The 22,008-nt window shown below is 40.6% G+C and overlaps 1 protein-coding gene across 13 annotated transcripts in view; it reads right to left on the minus strand.

The window, feature by feature from the left end:
• Window positions 1–3,428: 3,428 nt before the first annotated feature.
• MBD5 (methyl-CpG binding domain protein 5) overlaps window positions 3,429–22,008 on the minus strand; it is a 152,327-nt gene continuing 133,747 nt past the window's right edge. For 7 of the 13 annotated variants that reach the window (XM_075152688.1, XM_075152686.1, XM_075152685.1 and 4 more), the window contains 3 exons: window positions 20,003–20,115; window positions 13,288–13,363; window positions 3,429–10,959 (listed from right to left, as the gene is read on the minus strand). In XM_075152688.1, the coding sequence (XP_075008789.1) occupies window positions 10,888–10,959; window positions 13,288–13,363; window positions 20,003–20,115 (261 nt within the window). In that variant the 3' untranslated portion in view covers window positions 3,429–10,887. The remainder of the gene's footprint in view (window positions 10,960–13,287; window positions 13,364–20,002; window positions 20,116–22,008) is intronic. The other 6 variants (XM_075152689.1, XM_075152691.1, XR_012674035.1 and 3 more) reach the window with 5 other exon arrangements.

A 22,008-nucleotide genomic window follows, 5' to 3' on the forward strand; every position in this document is an offset into this window, starting at 1 on the left:
AGTTACAGCTCCGTAATACGTGTTATTAGGGTTTTACCCATTCAGATTACCTGGACGATGCCCTAACAGCTGGACTCAGAGGGATTCATACCGACGTCTGAAACGCAGCGATAAAATCTGCTTTCCCTGGAATCGGGAACAGTGCGGGGCTGAAGGAAGGGAGCACAAAAGCATCTTCCACCGGTGATAATTCTTCAGCAAGTGAGACGAGCAGCGAAGGAGCCTGGCTGCTGGACCACTCTGCTGCTGCAGAGCGCCTGAGAGGTAACTTGGAGTTACTGCGTGGATGGTTGTGTGTACTGTAGGACATACAGCTTCACTGCCTGTTCTCCTAGAGCCTGCTGTTTTGGGGGCATCATTTATTATCTGTTCTATGACCCCAGCTTTATAATGAGTACCCCAGCAGAGCTTCACCGCTGCACGCTGTATACTTCAGGCCCGCGAGACCCAGAGGTTAAACCCACGCCATCACACTCGCATGCCTGCAACAGCCATCAGTATTTACACTTCCCTGCGACTGCTCCCACCAAACACCCCCCCGACGTGCGAGCGCCTGAATCACAAGGCTTTGTTTACAGCTCCTTTAATTAATATTCATTGATCCTTTTTTGGAAAATAAGATGTAAGCACAGGCAGCAGCTTGGGGCAGCAGGATGGTGGGCAGCAGCAGAACGGCCTCCGTGCCTGCTCCTTTGCTGCTGCCGCCGCCGTGGGTCAATAGCTATTTTGGGGAGAGGCATCACTCCCAGCCATCCCCACCACTCCCCCTCGGTTGTCTATTTGCTCTCCTCCCCAGGGTGGGAACAGTCCCTCCTTGGCCTGGCCCAGCTTGTTCTTGCACACGCTGCTGAGAAGTCTTCTCCTGGGTCTGACTGGCTTGCGGAACGGGTACATTTGCTCTTCTAAAAATACTTGACATCTTCAAAGATGTTCATCTCCTAAAAGTGTTAAGATCAAAATCAATAAACCTATTAGGCTTTCCTTTCATTTGGTAAATAATTGTGTTCATTTTGCTGCAGGTTCAACTGTCCTCGCGATACACTTCAGCCACTCTTGCTGTTTAATCAGGCAGTTAATAAGAGGATCACTGTAGATAGTTAATAGCAACATCTTCGTCTGAAAACTAATTAATAGAAGAGCAACATTCATGTCCTTTGGCATTTGGCTCAGTTTAAACCTCTTGCTAACGAAGCACAAGAAATCATTAAAAAATATGCAGAGATGCTTTGAGGTTTGTTAGAAATAGACTTTGCCCATTGTATATTTAGGTGTTGCTTAATATGAAATGATCTTTTCAAAAGTGAAAGCCTTTTGGCCTCAGCTCTGGAAGACAAATGCGTATTTTTAATCACACACACTATGAATCAGCTCACTGGTTCACAGTGCATCACCTTAAACGCGCAGAGATGTTTTTACAAGGCTGAGGCCCTGGCCAGGTGATGGGAACGCTCCCATCTCCAGATGGGATCTGCTCAACAAAGCCACCCGCGCACCCAAGCTGCTCCGCAGGGCACCTCCTGTCTTAGGGTAGATTCAGACTAGATCTAACGAAGAAATTGTTTACGCTGAGGGTGGTGAAACCCTGGCACAGGTTGCCCAGGGAGGTGGTCAATGCCCCATCCCTGGGAACATTCCAGGTCAGGTTGGACGGGGCTCTGAGCAACCTGATCTGGTTGAAGATGTCCCTGTCCATGGAAGGGGGGTTGGACTAGATGACCTTTAAAGGTCCCTTCCAACCCAAACTATTCTATAATTCTACGATTTGGAGGACGAGCGTGCAGGAGCAGCAGAGAGAGCTCAGTTTGGGGGACAGACGTGATAACATCTTGTTGTACTGATTCCGTAATTAATTTTAATTTACTTAATTAAGTATTTAGTCTTTGGGGAAGGAAGATGAAAAAGTTGCTTCATAAACTGACAATGGGCGATTGTTCTCGGCTTCTTATCCTGGAGGCAAGCAGGATAATGAGAGCTATAGAAATACTTGGAGAGATTGATTATATGGAGTAGATAGGAGTCCCCTGGCACAGGCTTCTCATACATTTGCAGAGTAATGGATACCTCCTCGCTCTTCTGGTGTGCGTCACCGCTCCCCATCTTCCAAGATATTAAACTGGCTTTGTCTGAATGCAGCTACTGGGGACAAGTGTGACAATATGGAAATGAAAGAAACTCAGAAGAGAGTGGAAAACTGGACTGAATTGCCAGCGTCTGATGTGGGCAGGAGCGATGCAATTCAAAATCAAAATTTGGAGACCATCAGTAATTTCCGATTTGAGGGGGGAATTTAACATATTTCGATCCAGGCCGCACTCTCCCCGCACACGTGGAAGAATTCTTTATGGAGTGACTCAAAAAGATACCCAGTGTGAGATCACTTACAAGCGCCAGATCAGGAGGCGATGCTCTGAAAATGGCAGCTAGTTAAATCTATCTGACTTCTTGGGTTCAATATGTGGAGGTTTCGTTTCAGCACTAACATTTCTCTGCCAAAGCAAATTTTCATTGGAAGACTTATGGTTTGGGTAGTTAATGAAGTGATTACGGATTTAACCTCCGCCAGGAAAATCATCCCTTCGTCAAACATTAAATCAACAGACAACAGAAGTTGGGAAAGTGATGTTATTAAAATTCTAATGTGGAAATTCCCAATACTTTTCCCCAGCATACATAAAAATAAAATGATATAAATATAAAAGAAAGCCAACAGATGTAGTGTCATATGGACTTGCTTAATGGCAACACTTAGCCTTTCAAAAAAAGATTTACATCTACATTCACTACTAAAACTTGACATTTGTGTTGAATAATTCATAATTTGTTGCTTGCTGTGCTTTGCTGCCTTTCTTATATTCCTAAGTAATATTAGCTCTGCTGTTAGTGAAGTAGATCAATTCTAACCAATGCAGATATTTTTGTTATTATTCTGTAAAACGTGAATATGTCTTTATCTAAAACTTCCCCAGCAAGAACTCTTTGTCTGTAGTAGAAATGCTCCGTAAAGATTTAATTCACACCATTACTGGGTTTCAGCCTAATTCTCCCACAACTATTCCAAGTATTTTAACAGGAATCACATGTAGTTTGGACGTGTGTTTCCATGCCTACATGTGTCTCATTTTAAGACAAACTCATTCCACCTAACTCTTTGCACGGGTGCGAAGGAGGTTGCTGTCAGGGCTCTTCCACCAAGCTATGGAGACCTCCTCCCTTTTACAGCCGTTCACCTCCCGCCGCTCTCTGACCGGAGGATAAAAGGAGAGGAGTTGGAAGGTGCACCTGGATTCAGCATCTGTACAGAAACTTGTCGAAGTGGGTGCCGAAGCAGGACCTAACACGCAATGTCTGTAGAAGCTATCGCCCCGTTGCAGGTTTTAGGGTTGCAAATACCATGCTTATACTGTCATTTGTACTTATTTTAAAAATGTTTTTATTTTTTAATTTTAATTCTAACACTTTGTCTATTTTAATTATTGCATCATAACCAAGTTATTAATTACAAAGGTTTAGGTAGTATCAGGTTTTTCCTGGCACTTATCTGCACTTGTGAGAAGCAACCGGTGCTGCTGGACCTGCAGGCTCTCCTCCCTGTCAGTCGCTCTCCGGTCTTTTTCTCGGGAAGAAGTTCCTTAGTTTATTCATTCAGACTAATGGATCAATTAGCACAACACAAATTGATTCCACTACCAGAGCACACCTTGAAGGGCCCAAAAACTTTGCACTATACTGCTTCTCTCCAGAGGAGACTTCCTAGGGGTGACCTCCTCCTAAAACTTGCAGAGTAGCCCCGCACAGTCCCAGACTGTTTTGCACCTTTTCTTTTTTTTTAATTAATTAAAATTTTTAATTAAAAATATTTCTTTTTAAATTAATCTTTTTCCTCAGCAGTGGACAAGCTTGCTTCCCTCACCTGGAGACAGAGCACTGTTCTGCATCGTACCCTGAAGCCTTCAGTTGATGAACCAATATCCACAAACTCAAAGCATGGGTACCCCATACGCCTTTCAACAGGATTTGGGTTTTTTTTTTTTTTTTTTTTTTTTTTTAAATGTCTCTTTTCTATTCTGCACAGTCTATATCGCTTTTAGATCAAATTCCACTTAAAATATCACATATATGATCAGGCTTTAATTAGGCAAAAAACGTTCTTGCCGAGCATGCCAATGCAGCCTTGGGACTGTGGGATGGGAACGTAAAAACCTGATGTTTAATACTGGAGCAGGGGAGGACGCCAGCGATGCTCCTTGCTGCTGCATCACTGATTGTGGAGGTTCCTGGCGATCAAGAGAGAAGGATGTCAATACCTGGCTCATAAGGGCCAATAACTTTCTTCATAACTTAAAAAGCAAATGAACAGAAAGGCTGTCGTGACATTATCTGAAATGCCAAAAGCCTCAAATTTCATAATTTATATTAACTTCATTTTTTTGTAAAATAAATTTTTGAATAGCTGAAAAATGAAGAGCAGGCTTGAGATGACTGGCACAGAGTTAATTAATTGGGCAACAGAGCAGGCGTGCCACTGGGATATCTATTTTTGAATACTGTGATGACACCTTTGTGGCCAGGAAAAATATTGTGCTCTACCGGGTTGGGTTTTTGTGGCTTTTCAGATGTATTTCTGTAGCGATACTGGGAGGAAGAATTACAAGTTCTCCTGTTTGTTATTTTGTTTGACGAAACTCTTAGGATGTATGAGACCAAGACAGGGAACTACAGAGTCTCCTTTTGGTTGGAACAGAACAGAGTAGAGTAGAATAGGAAAAGGAAGCAAGGAAAAGGAAGCAAGGAAAAGGAAGCAAGGAAAAGGAAGCAAGGAAAAGGAAGCAAGGAAAAGGAAGCAAGGAAAAGGAAGCAAGGAAAAGGAAGCAAGGAAAAGGAAGCAAGGAAAAGGAAGCAAGGAAAAGGAAGCAAGGAAAAGGAAGCAAGGAAAAGGAAACGTTTTCTCTTATTTTTCAGGGGTAAATCTTCACTTTCTTCCTCAGCAGCAGAGAGCAGCTCCCACGATTGAGATCAGATAATGGCAAACCCCAATACTTTTTGTTATTTTTCTGGCTTTTTCTCTTCCTAGAGAAAAATCAGCAAGAGGAGCAACAAATTATTTTCCTGAATGAACTGAAAATGAGCGGTATTTCTACCAGGAGTTAAGAATTGCTTCTCTTTCAAAAAGGCCTAAAATGATTGTGATTTGATGAGATGGAAACTTCTGAAGCAGGTTTAAAACCTGTCTTTCCTATAAACCCGTTTCTTTGACTGGGGCATCTGAAAAACCCTTCAGTTGGCTGTGGTGGTTCCCCATAGCACAGACCCTGCGACCCCCCCACCGCCTATGTTCACATGCTATAGGTAAAGCAGAAATCAGCTGAGTGGAAGTTATATATGTTTTTTGAACCGAAAGCATTTATTCTTCCATATTTTTAGGATACTATTCTTTTGGTTTCTTTGCATTGCAGCCTTAATTTTGGTACCTTGACATTTCCTCAGGGCGAGAATGCTTTTTTTCCTTATCTGTACAGTCTCTCACAGTTTTAAGTAACAGTTAATAGGTATTAACGTCATTAGCTAAGTGAAATCATTAACGCCCGCAGGAGGACTTACCTGCAAGTGCTTTGCACCGCCGGACTGGATGCGGACGTGGCTGTAACAGACTTTGTTCTCCCATCCCATACTGCAACTGGTTTAGCACCGCTCAAAGCCGACTCAAACTGCGGCTCAGACCCAGCTCGCTCACTCATTGGTATCGATTTCTGCCTGTAATTTTAAAACGCCGGCTGATACTGCCCGCGCACGGTTGTCCTCTCGGGCTTGCGGCAACCTCTGCTAATGCTTTCTTGGGGTTTGTACACAGGGGTACGTGGGGATGCTCTCACTCTGCCACTCCGCTTCGTCCAGGGTAAGTACGTCAAAACCCTTCCCATTTCCCGTATCTTTTCCAAAATAGGAATTTCCAGAAAGAACTATTACATATATATATGGGGTTTTTTTTTCTGTTCTAAATCCTAACCCCTTATCTTCTGTTGGGATGGCACTCAATTACAGACAAATACTTATGTCGCAGCAGGTAAAAATGTGAGATGAAACCTCTCCAGAACGTGCTTTCACGGGGGATATTTCAAATCAAATCTTGGATTTTTTTTTTTAAAGCAACAACAAAAATTGCTTTTAAGTCTTCACACCCGATAAATAAATTGTAAAACCTGGCAGAGAGAAATGATGTACAGGGGCCTGACTTCCCACTGCTTAGCTTTCACATGCAAAGCAAATACAATGTATTAACTGTTCCAGCTCATAGTGGCTTACTCCATTTTGCACGCTAGTTTACACAGCAGCCTGCAACGCGGGGTCGCAAGAGGCTAGTGGGACTTTTTGGGGTACGTATGCTTGGGCAGCATTTATCACAGCAATCCCAAACCAGCCCCTGATGTAACCTCTGCCTTTGAGCAGTATTGTCTGAAATACGGGAGCGCAGGCTCGCTCTTTTACAGGTAGCCTCTAGTCCTCGGTAGTGCAAGTGCACGATAACCAGGTCCAGAGACGCCAGCAGCGGGGCGGAGGTGCTTGGCGCGTGGGCCGCGCGCTGCCAGAGCTCGGGGGATCCTCAGGAAGGCTCCAGCCTCGTGTCCCGGGGGTTGACAAATTGTTTTTTGGGTGGGATTTTTTTTTTTTTTTTTGGAAGTCTCAAAGTGTTTTTCTGGAGTTGATTTGACACCAGCGTGAACTGTGCTTGCAGTAATTTTTGTATTAAATGACCTGTTTGTGTGTTTGGGATTTTGTAAATCACTAACGTGCTTAAACCACTGGGTTAATGGTATTTTTGGGGGAATCCTGAAACACGAACGTTGAGTTGCTCAGTTAGTGCAGGTAAAAGCAGCAGAGAGAGGGAGGGGACTGAGGGCTGTGTTAACGGAGTGGATCTGTTTTGACTTGGATGAGAAGGTCCTGGGTTGCGCGAGCAACAGCTTCCACAGCCATCGGCTTCCTCAACTTACCCGTCGGACGTCGCACCCGATGACGTTACCTCCACGGAGGACACAGCAGGCAAACTAAGGCCAGGTAATCGGATTTGCAGTCTTAACTGTGAATTCTCTTGGCTTTTATGCATTTAAATCAACCTCAACGTTGTTGGTTGCTATTTAATTTGATAGCGGTGCCCGTGGCCCCATTTAAGACTGGGCATCCCATCGTGGCATCTTACAAATACATAGGAAGACATAGTCCCTGCCCCGAAGAGAACATCACAGTAACTTTTTTTTCTGGTGATTTAATCATAATATTGACAACTTTATCAAAAATTACAAAACTGATATTAAAAAAATCTCTAATTCTTAGTAAGACTAGAATGGGTTTTTTTAAAAAATAGAAAAGCACTTTTATGCTACTGCTCTTCTGGAATTCTCACATTACAACCCTACATAGCAAAATACAAACTGTAGCTAAGAAAGGTAGCAGTCCTAAGGTAATTCAGTCCACCGCGAGCCCTCTAATATCTCTATACCATCAAACTCAGGGACTCCAAAAGGATATCACATTACTTATAAACCTTCTGCAAAGCTGATTTAGGAAATACCTTTAAATTTTAAGTTCTTTTTATCCGCTAAAACCTTAGACTGTGAGGATAATAGACCTGGGACATCAGAGGTGGGGTTTTTTTTAATTTTTTTTTTTTTTTTTAAACTACATGGATATTATTTTTGCAGCTGATACCAGCCAAACGTTTTCTGTCAGAAGTGAAAATATGAAGAAAATCCATTGAAATAAATGAAAATATTTTTTTTATGGTGTTCACAAAATGCACCATAATAGAAAGAGGAATATTTCCTTTAATTTGAATGTCATCTGAATGACTCAACCACATTGTCACCCACTTAGCAAAAGAAAGCATAATAAATAAATAAATAAATAGACAAGAATATGTAACACTTTACATCCTCAAAGAATCACGTAGTTCCCTAATCTACCGAGATACTGATTGACGACGTGGGCTCGCTTTACTCAGCCAGTTCAGTTTCGTGTGATTGTGCCATATTAATGACAAATAAAGTGTTGTTCCACTTTCCACAATGGAGTATTTTTTTTTTCACCTTTTAAATATAGGAATTCTCTCTTAAATTAGAAAGTAGGCAAAAAGTATTTTTTAAATTTTCATTTTTAAGTCTTCTATTAGAAAAAATATAGATTTATTAAACAAAAAATAATAAGGTAGAAAGAAGGGTTGGGCCTCCATCAAAAAAGTATATTATGCTTTAATGCAAAGAGAAAGAAATGGCTCTATGGGCAAAATTCAAGTATGAGTGACCAGTTTTTTAATCGTAAAGTAGGTGCAACATTTTTTAAAATGTTACAACACCGCATGACCTGTAATGCTCACAATATTTACATTAACTGCTTACATGAAACCATAAAAACTCTAAAAGAGAAAAAAATTGGTATGGACTGAAACAAACTACTCCTAGCACCCACATCAATGCCATTATTAACCAATGAAATCAAGTGCACAAAAATACTTTACATAGTCTACTGATGTAAAGTATACATTGGTGAGAAAGTACAAACCTAATTAGTTAAAACGCCAAAAGAAGGGTCGGTCAATACAAACTCGGTTCTAGGACAGAAAGCAAAGGGGGAAAGAAACTAAATCGAGACAGGCGCTCGCACACGCACACATACACACGCACGCACGTCGTGATGAATTAAAACCCACGCGGGTGTGGACAGACAGCAGGAAAGCGGGCTGGCGTGGAAAACGGACAACATCGACTCTTTGAACGAACACATCGACTCGGAACAGAAAAATGCGAGCTAAACTACACCCCCAAAAAAAAAAAATAATTAAAAAAGTTAATGAGAGCAATCACTTCACATGAGCTTGCATGGGGACGGTGGCGTCACAGAAAAGACAAATGAACCTACCCCGCGGAAGGAAGGGCTCCTGCCTCCAGGCCCCTGTAGCCAGTGCAGCTATTGCGATCCCTCGGGCTGGGGGGAAGGAGGAGTGAGCGCCGGTTTGCCAGACATGAGAAAGCCCAGGGGCGAGCCCGGAGGTAGTGCTGCGTGCTCTGGCACGCCAGAGCCGAGGCTGGGAAAGCCGCCGGGTCCCGTCGTCCTCGGGGACGGCTGGTCTCGGTCAGGTCCTTCAGAGAGAGGAGTTTGGGACTTGGGCAAGGCGGATGGGAAGAGGAGCAGTGACTTGTGATCCTGGCGCCGAGTGCGGGTACCTGGAGAGCGGCGATACCGCCAGCTTCCCAGGGTGCTGATCACTGCCAGTCCTTAGCTCGAGAGTGAGATTTGGGAATTCGGGGCGGGGGGGGGAGGAAATCTGAGGTAAGTGGTGGTCCCGGACGAAGAGGTAGGGGTTACGGACTCCACCCCGGGACCGGGAATGGTGAACTGAGAGTTATTTCGGGAAGCCTTGAAGACAGAGGACGTCACTGCTTCCATCACCATCACCACCATCCGTGTTAAAAAGAAAAATGAAATAAAATGGAAATAATGTTGTGCTACACTTCCGTTCGTTAATTTTATAATGGCTCATAGCTTTAGACTTTTAAATCTGTAGTGTATTAATTTTTTCTACATATGTTTCACATTTCTCACTTAATATAACATAAATAATTTGGTTAATAGATTTAACCTGCACATTTCAGCCACATTAATATATATAAGAATCTGTTAATGGTATAAATAATTCTTTTTAAATAAAATAAATCTGATATGTTACATAATACTGATAAAAATTACTGTTGCTAATAGTTTTGTAAGCCACCCTTAATTTTTTTGTTTTAATGCTGCGAGATGGATACTGGAATTACTTTTACGAACGCTGCGGAGCATGCCCTTTCATTCTACTGCCAAACCAAACCGTAATCAATACTGATCACATATTATTAAAGCAGGGCCTCTGCCCCCTTAAAAGTAAACACGATGGTTAATGACATTAAGTAATTTAAGCTAATAAATCTAGGGGTTTTGAGGGGTCAACGTTACGGGGGTTATAAACTGTTTAGTTTATCAGGTGGCTATGAAACTTTAACTACAGAAATGGTTGACTAAAATAGTCCATCTACTTTTTTTCTTTTTAATAAAATCTACAGCATTCTACTTTAAAAGTTAAGTAAATAAAAACGCAACCGGTAGTTGCAGCCTTTGAATTATTAATTAGAGCTGTGATCCCACATCCCGTTAGGAATCTGCAAGGTTGCACTCTCCTACAGAGACCTGAAATGGAGTACAGTACTTCCAGGCAAGGTTCATTCCAAACAGACAGTATCAATGAACACTCAGTGGCGTGAAGTGTATGTCATAATTAAGGTATTACATAATCATGCCTTCTCTCTGCTGTTAAATACAAAAACAGCATCTTTTACATTATCATATAAAAGCATTTAGGCTGTATTTTTATTTATCACTTTACACTGGTAGTCTCTTGTATGTGTACTCAATAGAAACCAAAGAATTTTGTACACTATTTTTTGTACAATAAAAGATAAAGTGTGCATTAGGTACGCTTGTACATGACAATATTGTACAATATTTACATTTCAGATATCACCATGAAATTCTGTATTATCTATATACACAATGAAAATTTCTCAGAAACATTTGGACTATTTCTTATAATCACAATTTTAGTATTATAGAAAAAAATTTCAGTAATCATCTGACATTGTTACTGCAACCTTTCAAGATTTCTGATTGGCTTATCCAGCAACCGCTATCCCTCCTAATCATCAAAAATATTGTACCACTAATCCGCGTAGCACCCTGTGATGGTATCTATCTGTCTTCATATAAATATTGATATAACCACGTCTATATCAATACCTACATATAGACTTATGTGCACGTTCGTTTTGATAAGTACTGGACCAGTAACAAAGACATTCAATGTTATCTAGAGATCTTCCTCCTCTTGGGTTTTGGAGGCTTCACTTGTCTGTCTCCCTGTGGGATTTGGTGGACCTAAAAATAAGTATATTTAGAAGTTAGCAAAGAATATTGGTCAAAGTAACCAGCCAGTAATAAACGAGTTACAGGATTGCTTGAGGTGCTGTTATGAAACGGTTCTTATTATTTCATGTCTACATGGAAGCCCGAATTAAAAGGAACTTCAAGAACTTTAAAGCATTGGGGAGAAAAAGGTTGATGCTGGATGCCGCAGTCTTTGCATCTCAAACCTCTCCTGCCCTGGAGGAAGGCACCAGCTACAGTAATTGTGAAACTGCATAATCGGGAACCAAACCCAAAACTGCAATTATGTCAAATTCTGGGAGACAAACCTTTATACGTCATTGTGACAAGAACAATAAAGTAGGAAGTAGGTGGTGAGAAAATATTGCTGACAGGGAAAAATAAGAGAAGTCAAGTTCAGGTCTGCGGTAGCACTATTAAGGAACAAGCTATGTTTAGCAAACTCTGTCTTCATCTGATTATTAAAAGGAAATATTCAATTTCGAGCTAAATGTAAGATTAATTTGAGTGTGAAACAGTTTTTCATCACTGACTGCTCAGTAAAAAACACAACATAATTGGAAGAAAAGACGCGGAGGAAGGCGCTCGTGCCTAGCGTGGAATACCACCACCATCTGTCGGTGGGAGCGAGCTGCTGTTCTGGGAAGAGGAGTTGGCAGCTTCCAGACAGCAGTCAGGCGACAGTAACAAATCCTTCAGCAACGTGCTAAGTTATTTCCTTGGGTCCGACCTGAATTCCTTCAGACCGCTAACATTTACTACGTATTTATTGGCTCTTACCAGTAGAAATAATTCTTTTGAGCTAATTATCTTGTTTGCACATGCTTTTCATTCAAAATGTAACTGATGTCTGAACAGGAGTAGCTGAAAAAATGCAAGTCACTAAAAAGAGAACCATTGATTCCCTATGAGTGTTTCTAGGAATCATGACCTTTACGGATATAAATCCTGATCACAAATTTTGTGACCAGATAATTAAAATATAAATCAAGATTCTGTAATGACATGCAGGCCGGTACATCAGCTTGTCTGCATTACGAAAAAACCAGATCCGCAAATCCAATTACAGCAGTTTCCCCTGAGCCAGTTTATATTATAGTTAAAATGCACATAGCATACAGTTTTTAGTATTACTGGGTTTATAGATGAAAAAAAGGTATCAGCAGAATGGTCCAGTCCAAACATTTAAGTGGTGGTGTAACCGACACAGAAGATGTGCGTCCCAAACACATACCCCATATTTATTTGTAACAGACCTACAATCAGATCCTGCTCTCCTTTTCCTTCCAAAGACGAGAGGAGAACACACATCGTCTTACATCGAAACTCAACCTCGTTTTGTAAAATTCACAAGTTTAAAGAAAAGACTTGATTTTGTTATTACTTACGGCAGCCATTAAAAGCTACTGAATAACTGATTTAATATTGCTTGGCGGTTCTGAAACCAGCTCTAAGTCTGCAGTTCTGTATACATTTCCTTTTATGTACTCCAGTAGCTCCCCTGAAGTTTTACTACTTCTAAATATGCACGTGTACAAGCATCTTCAGTACGGAGCATGGAACGTCAGGGAAAAGACTTTTTTATGTATTCAAATGTTTTATAATTCATAATTTGAATAACTACCAATGATAAGATATGAGAGGTTTGCGTTTCTAAGTGTGATATACTTTTTTGCATTTCTAAGTGTGTTTCAATGAAAATTACAGACATGTTCTAAGCATGAAGATGAGTACATTATATAAACCAAATTTTACATTAGAAAGATACTGGACTTACATAGTAACAGTGTAAATATTTTAGAAAGAGCACTGTTAGATTTGATATTAGGAATACTCTTACCTTTCATGACAGTATCTTTCATTTCACATAAGGAAAGCTTTACTCAGAGTTTTACATTCAAAAGAACGATGTTTTTAAATGTGGTTTCAATATCTTGCTACTCAAACTGAAAAACAAATGAGCCCGATTTTGCGTCACTAGTCAGTGAAAACCCATGGAATATGAGCAGGGCTGGAACTGATCCAAATATTATCAGGCTACATGAGTAAAAGTATATCCAGGAACCTACCTTTGTAAAAAATAATATAATTGGCAATGTAACTAAAATTCTACATCTTTTCCCATCTTTCAGAATGATTAGACATTTGCAAATGTTTTTTAACGCAGGAGAAATACTAAAAATTCCACAGTATTTAAGAAAATAGAAACAAAATTTATGTCAGAAAGCAACCCAAACCAACACTCCCAGTCTTCAATTGACACACATGCAGAAACATAGAAAAAAGAGAGTATTATTGCTAAGGCGAAAAGAAACTTACATTCCCAGACATTTTGTCTAGTTCACTCATGGCCTCGTGTATAGCAGCTTCTAAATGGTTATTTAGCTTTCCGCTTCTAGGAGGAAAAAAATAATGTCATCAGTAATTCTTAATAGCAGAAAAAAAACTTGTAAAAAATTAGTAATCAACACGTTAACTCATTGGATATATTCTACTAGCTGTAGAGCCTCCCAGGTTGTTATAGCACAAATAGCAAGATCAGACCTATATGCAATATTATGCAAATTAAAGGCTTGTGTTATAATTACAGAAGAAAAATTAAAGCCAGCACTTCAGTGAGTTGTATGGTTAGTTACAACATCCACAAGACAGATTACACCCATGAACAAAAAGCAAGAGTCCCTCACGGTAACACAGCATTTTCCGCAATCTATTTTTTAAATCATTAGCAAAGGGCCGGCCTCTCATGGGTTTCGATCAGGAGCAGAAGAGGAGTACTCCAGCTACTCCGGGCTTTCTTAAAGACTTCACGTGTTACTAAACCTCTGCTGCCAGCTTGCCTCTGCCTGCTCCCCCTCCACGTTACATGCTGCATTTACTTTGTAAATGCGGTTCAGCAATACTTTTGTGAAGGAGTACATAACGTACACTGCCGTCTTCTTGAAAAACTAGTGCGTGAGTTGCAAAGTTTTCCTCTTACCCAAAGCACAAGGCTCGAAGTTAAATATCCCTTCTAACTGTAAATAGCCAGAGGAAAGTAAGTTGTATTCGTTCTTTAAAACGTTGCTAGTTTTACCCCGGAATGACAGCACACCAAGGGCTATGGTAAAGGTAGGGTGAAGACTTTCTTCTTCCAAATCAAAAGTTACCCGAAGTCATTGGGCAGCTCCATACGTACTTAATTTTACAGTGACATTTTTGATTTATGTATATTTCTTTCTTTAAGAAGTTTCCCACTTGAACGCCATGCTGTGCATGGCAGGTCATACTTCTGTGGCTCTGTGTTCACACCTCGGAGTTTCAAGCTAGCAAACAGCACTTGAGCACAAGTTACTATCGTTTGTCGACAGCTTGTTGAGGATCTGTGCTTAAAAGCAGGCATATATATATATATTTAGATAGGCTAGTTCATTCATGACTTCAACTGAATAGGTACATTTAGAAGAGTAATGAACATGAGGACAAACGGCTGAATAAGAGATGAGAGAGAGATCATCCTGGAGATGAGAGACAGCGTTGTGAGCATCCATCACAATATCCTCAGGAGTAAGAGTAAGAAAGTAGTGTTATCCCCGCTTTGGAGATGCAGAAATGAGGGGAGGAGGAAGAGAGCCGTCTGCATCATGAGGGAAGATAATGGCAGAGACAGGTCAGGGAACGGCTCGTCCCAAACTGGTACGGATGGTCGGGTCACTAGGACTGTCCCTTCACAGAAGGAGACACTTTTTAAAAAAACCCTTCCCTTTTAATAAAGATCATCACGTCAGCTGGGACATTCTTCCGTGGGACTTAAAGATTTATAGCAACTAAAAGCACTGGCAAGATTGACAAGGAAGTAGCACAGACGATCTATTCAACAGTGTTGCTCTACAGTAAATTCCATCCCCCTACTTCAGCAAAATGATTTTCATAACCATCAGTGCAGCTGCAAGATCGAAGACAGGAGATCAGAGGGTCTGTTATTCATTATTCAGATAAGATATTCCTTAACACCATTTTGCATTGGTCATCTGAGCTATATCAGGGCATGAATTGCACAAAAAATTAAAAACCTGGAAGCCTTACTGACCTGATTGTGCAAAAGTGAAGTATAACAGGACTTCATCCACTTATAAAGCTGCACAAGTTTAACTAAGGCTTTGAATGAATTAGTTAAAACAGTGGAAAAGGAGTTTTGTGCAACTTCATGTATGCTGTTGTAGTTTAAATCAACCGGAGAAATTATAAGATAAACTGAAATAAAGATTCTCATACAAAGCCTGACATGTCCACCTGGGTTTTTGAACTGCTTGAGCTTAGACTGCTTGCAAAAACAAGTTTAAGCTATGCAACTTGGACAAGTGAAGGCACCCTTAGATATTATAAATGACAAACAGAATAGTGTTTAGTGGCAGCATAACTTCCTAGAAAGGTAATATCACTCTATTTATAATGCAGCTGTATTAATAACTGATAACATCGCTGACTTGCATGTCATTTAGAAGCAGATTTCAGATGTCAAGTTACCTATATGTGATGTAAAGTTATTTAATCAACATTATAGTCTATCAGCAACCCACCCTTATTATGGTATCTGTGAAATTATTGCTATTAGTCAAAACAGCCATTTGAAAGTATTTAAAATACAAATGATCATTTGAATTGTAGTCGTAAGACACTGTTGCTATGCTCATTTTACTGTGAAGATGATGACCTGCCCTTGAGCAAATCAAACTTTCAGAAGTGCCCATCACTCAAATAACCATTTAGTGCAGACAAAACACTGCAGCTCAAAACCTGAGAATTTGACATAAGATGAACACATGCATCAGGTCTCCAGCGATCCAAACCAACCTGTAGATATCCCAAATTTTGTCAAATTGCATTTAGAAGATTCTAGCAACAATTTGTTTCTCTCACTAAAAAGCAGCACAACATCTCTTAGAGAACCTCTCGTGGCCAACAGCTTTGGAGAAGGATTTAAATTCCTTCCCTCGGGAAGGGAGGATAACCTTTTTGTCAGAAGCGTTCTTTCAATCCTCCTCCTCCCTACTAGGGCCCATTAAAATTTTACCAAATCGTATCTTCAAAATGAAGTCTAAGCATGTTTTGAGTTGAAGTTCCCTCCCATAGTGGACATATTCCAGACTTCACCTGCAATTGCTGCCCCGGGGCAGCTCCCGCAGCGATAACAGGGACGTTTGAGTGCACCCACCTTGCTTGACTCTAAAAGTATGGGGCAAGCCACTACTAGACTCACACCTAGAGAAGACAGAGAGACTTAGGCTGTGTCAGGATGGAGACTGACTGGAGCTGGAAGTTGGAAAGGTGGTGGAAGAGATGCATTGGTTCTTCCCTTACTGGAGTCCTGTTCAACTTTGAACACGGCACATGTCCAACAGGACAGGGTAGGAAGGCTCTGCAGAGGGACCTGGACAGGCTGGATCGATGGGCCAAGGACAATTGTATGAGGTTCAACAAGGCCAAGTGCCGGGTCCTGCACTTCGGCCACAACAACCCCATGCAACGCTACAGGCTTGGGGAGGAGTGGCTGGAAAGCTGCCCGGAGGAAAAGGACCTGGGGGTGCTGGTCGACAGCCGGCTGAACATGAGCCAGCAGTGTGCTCAGGTGGCCAAGAAGGCCAACGGCATCCTGGCCTGTATCAGAAATGGTGTGGCCAGCAGGAGCAGGGAGGTGATCGTGCCCCTATACTGGGCACTGGTGAGGCCGCACCTCGAATCCTGTGTTCAGTTTTGGGCCCCTCACCACAAGAAGGACATGGAGGTGCTGGAGCGTGTCCAGAGGAGGGCAACGAAGCTGGTGAAGGGCCTGGAGCACAAGTCTGATGGGGAGCGGCTGAGGGACCTGGGGGTGTTTAGCCTGGAGAAGAGGAGGCTGAGGGGAGACCTCATCGCTCTCTACAACTACCTGGAAGGAGGTTGTAGTGAGGTGGGGGTTGGTCTCTTCTGCCACGTAACAAGCGATAGGACGAGAGGAAATGGCCTCAAGTTGCGCCAAGGGAGGTTTAGACTGGACATTAGGAGAAATTTCTTTACTGAAAGAGTGGTCAGGCCTTGGAGCAGGCTGCCCAGGGAAGTGGTGGAGTCACCATCCCTGGAAGTATTTAAAAGACGTGTAGATGAGGCGCTTAGGGACATGGTGTAGTGGGCATGGTGGTGTTGGGTTGACGATTGGACTCGATGATCTTAGAGGTCTTTTCCAACCCTAATGATTCTATGATTCTAGGAGGGACGTCAGAGATGTAACTGTTCAACTCTGAGAAGCCACTGCTCAAACTTCATTTCGAAATAACTTAGGATGGATGGTAGAGATGGGAACGGTAGGGATGGTAAATGGCACATCCCTGACAAAAGAGAAGCCTGGTGTGGGGAATAACACAGAGAGGAACAGGAAACCACAGGAGAAGGAGACCCTGGTATTGGGTATGACCCACGGAAGATGCTTTGCATGCAGTGGGACAGGAGAACACTGGTGGACAGAGGAATGCAGACAACTACGAAGCTTGGGAAGAACAAAGATTGCATCAGACGAGGCTTTGATAAGGGAAGACTAGGCCTCCAGCAGAGTCTTCTAGAGACTACAACCGGATAGGTGGGGAAGCTGCTACGTCATGACCTGCTGGAAGCAACAAGAGACACGGCTCAGAAAAGAACGGAATGGCTGAGACGAGATGGAACTGAGAAAGGTTGGGATGGCTCAGCAGTTCGGACTAGGGTGCATCTTCCTACAAGGCCCAGAATAAATACGATGGTTTAGGAGTCACACCATGCCTCTGAGACATCCCCAAGCAAAACACCTTACCATTTTCTAGTGAAGTGCTACACAAAATGCTTCAGATCATACCACCAGTTGAAGTTACAAAGCTCTGTGCAACAGAGCTAACACATCTGACTATGCCGATCAAATGTGCCACAATGACATTTTTTTCTGGTGTTTTGTTTAGAAACGTAAGAAACTGAATGCAAAACATTCCCATTTTGAAAACTAATACTTAAGGTTAGATTAAGATTTACAACTCAAAAATACTGGATTTAGGGTGCAACTTGAATTGCATCCTATTACATCCCTTTTATAATACCATTTTTAGCTTTGCAAACATTTTACATCTTCAATTTAGTTTTAATAATTTTATATTTAATATATAATATTAATATGTATTATTGGAGATTAAGTCAAGACTGTGCGGTGAAGGAGACTACTGCAGTAGTCCCATAAGTAACATTTGTTGCCAAAATGGTACAATATACTAGGGCTGAGACACGAACTGTAGGAGCACGAAGAATAATTTATGGGGTTAAGGTATCTGAATGTCATTTTGAGGACCTGGATGCTAATCCTGCTCTGCTAAAGACATTGGACCTATGTGATGCTCTCTCACCTATGTCCATGCTCTCTCAACATAAATTTATTCCCCGTTTTCTTTACTGTAGAAGTGTTCAACTTGATGCCAGTACATGATATGCGTAAGTGCTGAGTTTTAACAGAGGTAGGAAACAGAAATAGGAGTATTCTAAATGTAGCAATTATATCTAATGCTAAATGTTTTAAAAAATCTGGACCTGTGTGTAACAAGATACTTGAAAGACACATACCAGACAAAAGACCATAAGGAGACTAAAAACTTTTTCAGATGAATTTACAACAGTACGCAGGAAAAAGAGGAAGGGTCCATGAAGAAATATCAAAAGATTTGAACTATGAAATAAGCACGAGTTGAAATATGGAGAAAAAACCTGTAAGGGTTGTAAAGCAACCCTACGAAAGGGGCAACCAGGTGCCCCAGACTGGCTGGGATATTTGATGTTTCCTTATGGGCAAGCAATGGGGCAGAACCAGACATGCCACAAAAAAAGACCATTCAATTCGGTGGAATTGCAGACAATCCCTGCAGTCTGCTAAATATACAAATGCAAATCAGAAGATGTGAGTTTTTCTTAAATTGTACTGTTTATCTCAACTTTAACACCTCTTTAAATTTGCTCCTGGTGTCACCTTACTTGAGTCACGTATTTCGCTTCAGGGACACGAGCAAGTAACTGGGGAGTTGCCAAAAGCCCTTCTATGTTCTCACCACACACCCTTAAACTCCAGTAAGATATTTTGAGGATGGTCTTGGAAAAACACAACCACCGACATTTTCTCACTGGCATAAAAAATATTTCTCTTAAGTGCCGCGTGACATATAAATAGAAGAAAAGCTTACACCTTAAAAGGAGCTGAGGACAAATAATTATTTAATTCATTTAAGCCTATGTTTATTGTGCTACAGACAAGTATTTCAAGCTGACTTTAAATTCTCGCACAAAGTAATATATTTTCACTGCAACAGTAAATAAGCAACAGCATCCTAGAACAAATCCAATCAGTACGATTTCTACTTTTCTATCCTTTTACAGCTGTCTAGATTTTTTTTTTCTCCTAAAGTCAACCATTGTCCTCTTTTTGTCTATGCTGATGCTTCGTGTCCTAATACCTACTGTTTCACGGTCCTTCTATCTTTGTATATTTGTAAATAAAAGCTAAAAGGCAAGATAAAACCAAACAGTTCACACGTCTGACACAAAGCTCTGCACTGAGCCCCTTGTCTGGTTAAATACAGCCAGACTTCACATATTCTGAAACGCTTCTCAGCGATGGGAAATAAACTGAATTTATCTGAATAAACCTGTGCTCTGCCTGCAGCAGCAGCTGCCAGAGGGAGAGGGAAGAGATAAGAAGGGCAGATCTTGTTAAAAAGCGTATTTGGTCAGAATAGTTTTGATGTAATAACTTTTTTGCTGTAAATTAGAAATCCTACACATGAAAGCTCAAACAAGTAGGCTGACATTTTACAAAGGCTACTGTAAATATCAGAAGATGCAATAAAAATGCAGATAACAAAGATCTCGAATGATTATCATAACCAACACAAGGAATTCAGAAAATTAACTCTTCAGTTTGGCCGATCTGCTAAGCTCCCCAAAAGGAGAGTCTTAGGAAGGAAAAGAATTTAATTATTCCGTTTCACTAGTAAATAAATGGGCATTTACTTACTTTCTGTTCCTTTTTCTGGCTCGGTTGTAAGCTTCTAGACCTTCTGTTAGTGTCTTCAACTTCTCTGGCTCCACCTGAGTGAAGGTATGAACACCAAACCACATTACCCAGACCTGCAATTATTAAACACTGCTTTTACTTTACTGCTAGACATGCATTATTATGGAGCCTAATTTTCACTGCATCCATAAGACACTAACCTTCCCAGCAAAGAATAAAGTAATGTACGCCTATATACACCCCCTCATACATATATGTATATATTGTAATTTCTCTAGATGTCCACACTACTAGCAATAGAAATACAAAAAACAAAACCACGACACTTAAGAAAACAAAACTAAGAAGGAAAATAATATTTTTAAAACCTTGTTTGTCTTTATATTATTAATATGAACACTGTTGTTGAAGTCTCATATTCTGTTCTCACATTTTACAAATGTGTTTTACACCTTTGAGACCACCTGGAATGCATTAAAATACCAAGTTGCCTAGTACACATGATGCAATTTTTACAGATGCCATCAACACAAAAGCATTTCACATCACCTCAAATTTCTGGATAAAGCATTTAAGGCCCCAGTTCAACAATGCTGCTAATGGCACAGCCAAATTCATTCCTATTTCAGAAGAGCCACAGCACGAGCTTAAGTTAAAAGACTTAAGGCCTTAAAAGGGGGGCGGGCAGCGTGACAAACTTTATTTATGCATTACGAATCTATGAGTCTTAACTAGAGCTCGCTTTAGCCAGCTAATTTATTGGTCCTGAGAAAGGTCTTTTAAAATTTTTTTACTTAAGCACATACTTTAGCGATGTGCCGAGTCAGGAATGAATTTGAGCACATGCTCAACAGGGTTGCTGAGCTGGTATTGAAGGTACTTTGATTGGAAATTTAAGCTCTCTTGAACTCAGCCAGAATTATACTCTTTTAAGCAATCTGTATATAAACCGCTGCGTATAATCACTGGCACCACTGGGTAGGTACCAGTTAGTACTAGTATGAACAATACAAACATGAAAGAAAATTAATTATATCAACTGTATGATTTTATCATTTGCATTTTCAAAACATTAGTCCACTTAACTCTGCATATTACTTTGATTTGGCTCAGACATTTCTGCTTGTAAAAACAAAAAAAGGTATTTAAACACATCAATTTAAAGAAAATGAATGGATAAATTCCTTTTTCTTTGTCAGTATTACTACATTTTGCTTGACTTACTTTTCAATCTTTGCATAACTTAACAAGAACCTTATATAGCATTTGTTTCATTAAAAAGTACAGCTTGTATTCTGACACAAGGAAAATTAATTCTATAAATACAAATTTATTAAGCATGCCTATATACAATCTGAAAAATAAATATTCATGCAAATTCCCTCTAAACCCAGCCTTTCAATTACTAAATAATTTATTTTCGCAATGAAACTCAATTTTAGACGTGACAATGTGAAGTTAATGAGTGAGCAAGTTGTCAAAATCTCTAGAAATAAGGCCCAATATAATACATGTTTAGACCAAATTTCATGTGTCTTGAACTTATGGCTCTGATAATGAAATTGAGGAATACTGCCATTTCAGGAACTTACAAGAGCCATTATTGGTGAAATCTGCACGTGGGGAGGCAAGATTTCTATTTTCATGAAATAGATTCAATTACGCCACAGATTGTAGCACTTTTCCCTTAAAACTGTGCTTACTTTTAATGTAAGACTGCAAATACTTCCAATAATTCCTCTCCTAATCAGACTTCGGAAAAATACAAATGCATACATAAGAAATGCTCTCTGTTTAAAACCTGCGGAGCTTTTCTAAGGATGAACATGAGAAGAAAAGGCACACAACACTCACAGAATGAGCAAACCGGCTGCAGAAGCTTATACATTACATCTCCTACATTAAAATGGTATTGCCGGAGGCAATATTACTCTGTCTGCCATACACTATAGCTCAAGCCTTCATTTTATAGTGTGTTTGAAAAACAGCTAAAGAAAAAACTTACA

Source organism: Calonectris borealis, chromosome 6 (assembly GCF_964195595.1).
Source record: "Calonectris borealis chromosome 6, bCalBor7.hap1.2, whole genome shotgun sequence".
NCBI lineage: Eukaryota > Metazoa > Chordata > Aves > Procellariiformes > Procellariidae > Calonectris > Calonectris borealis.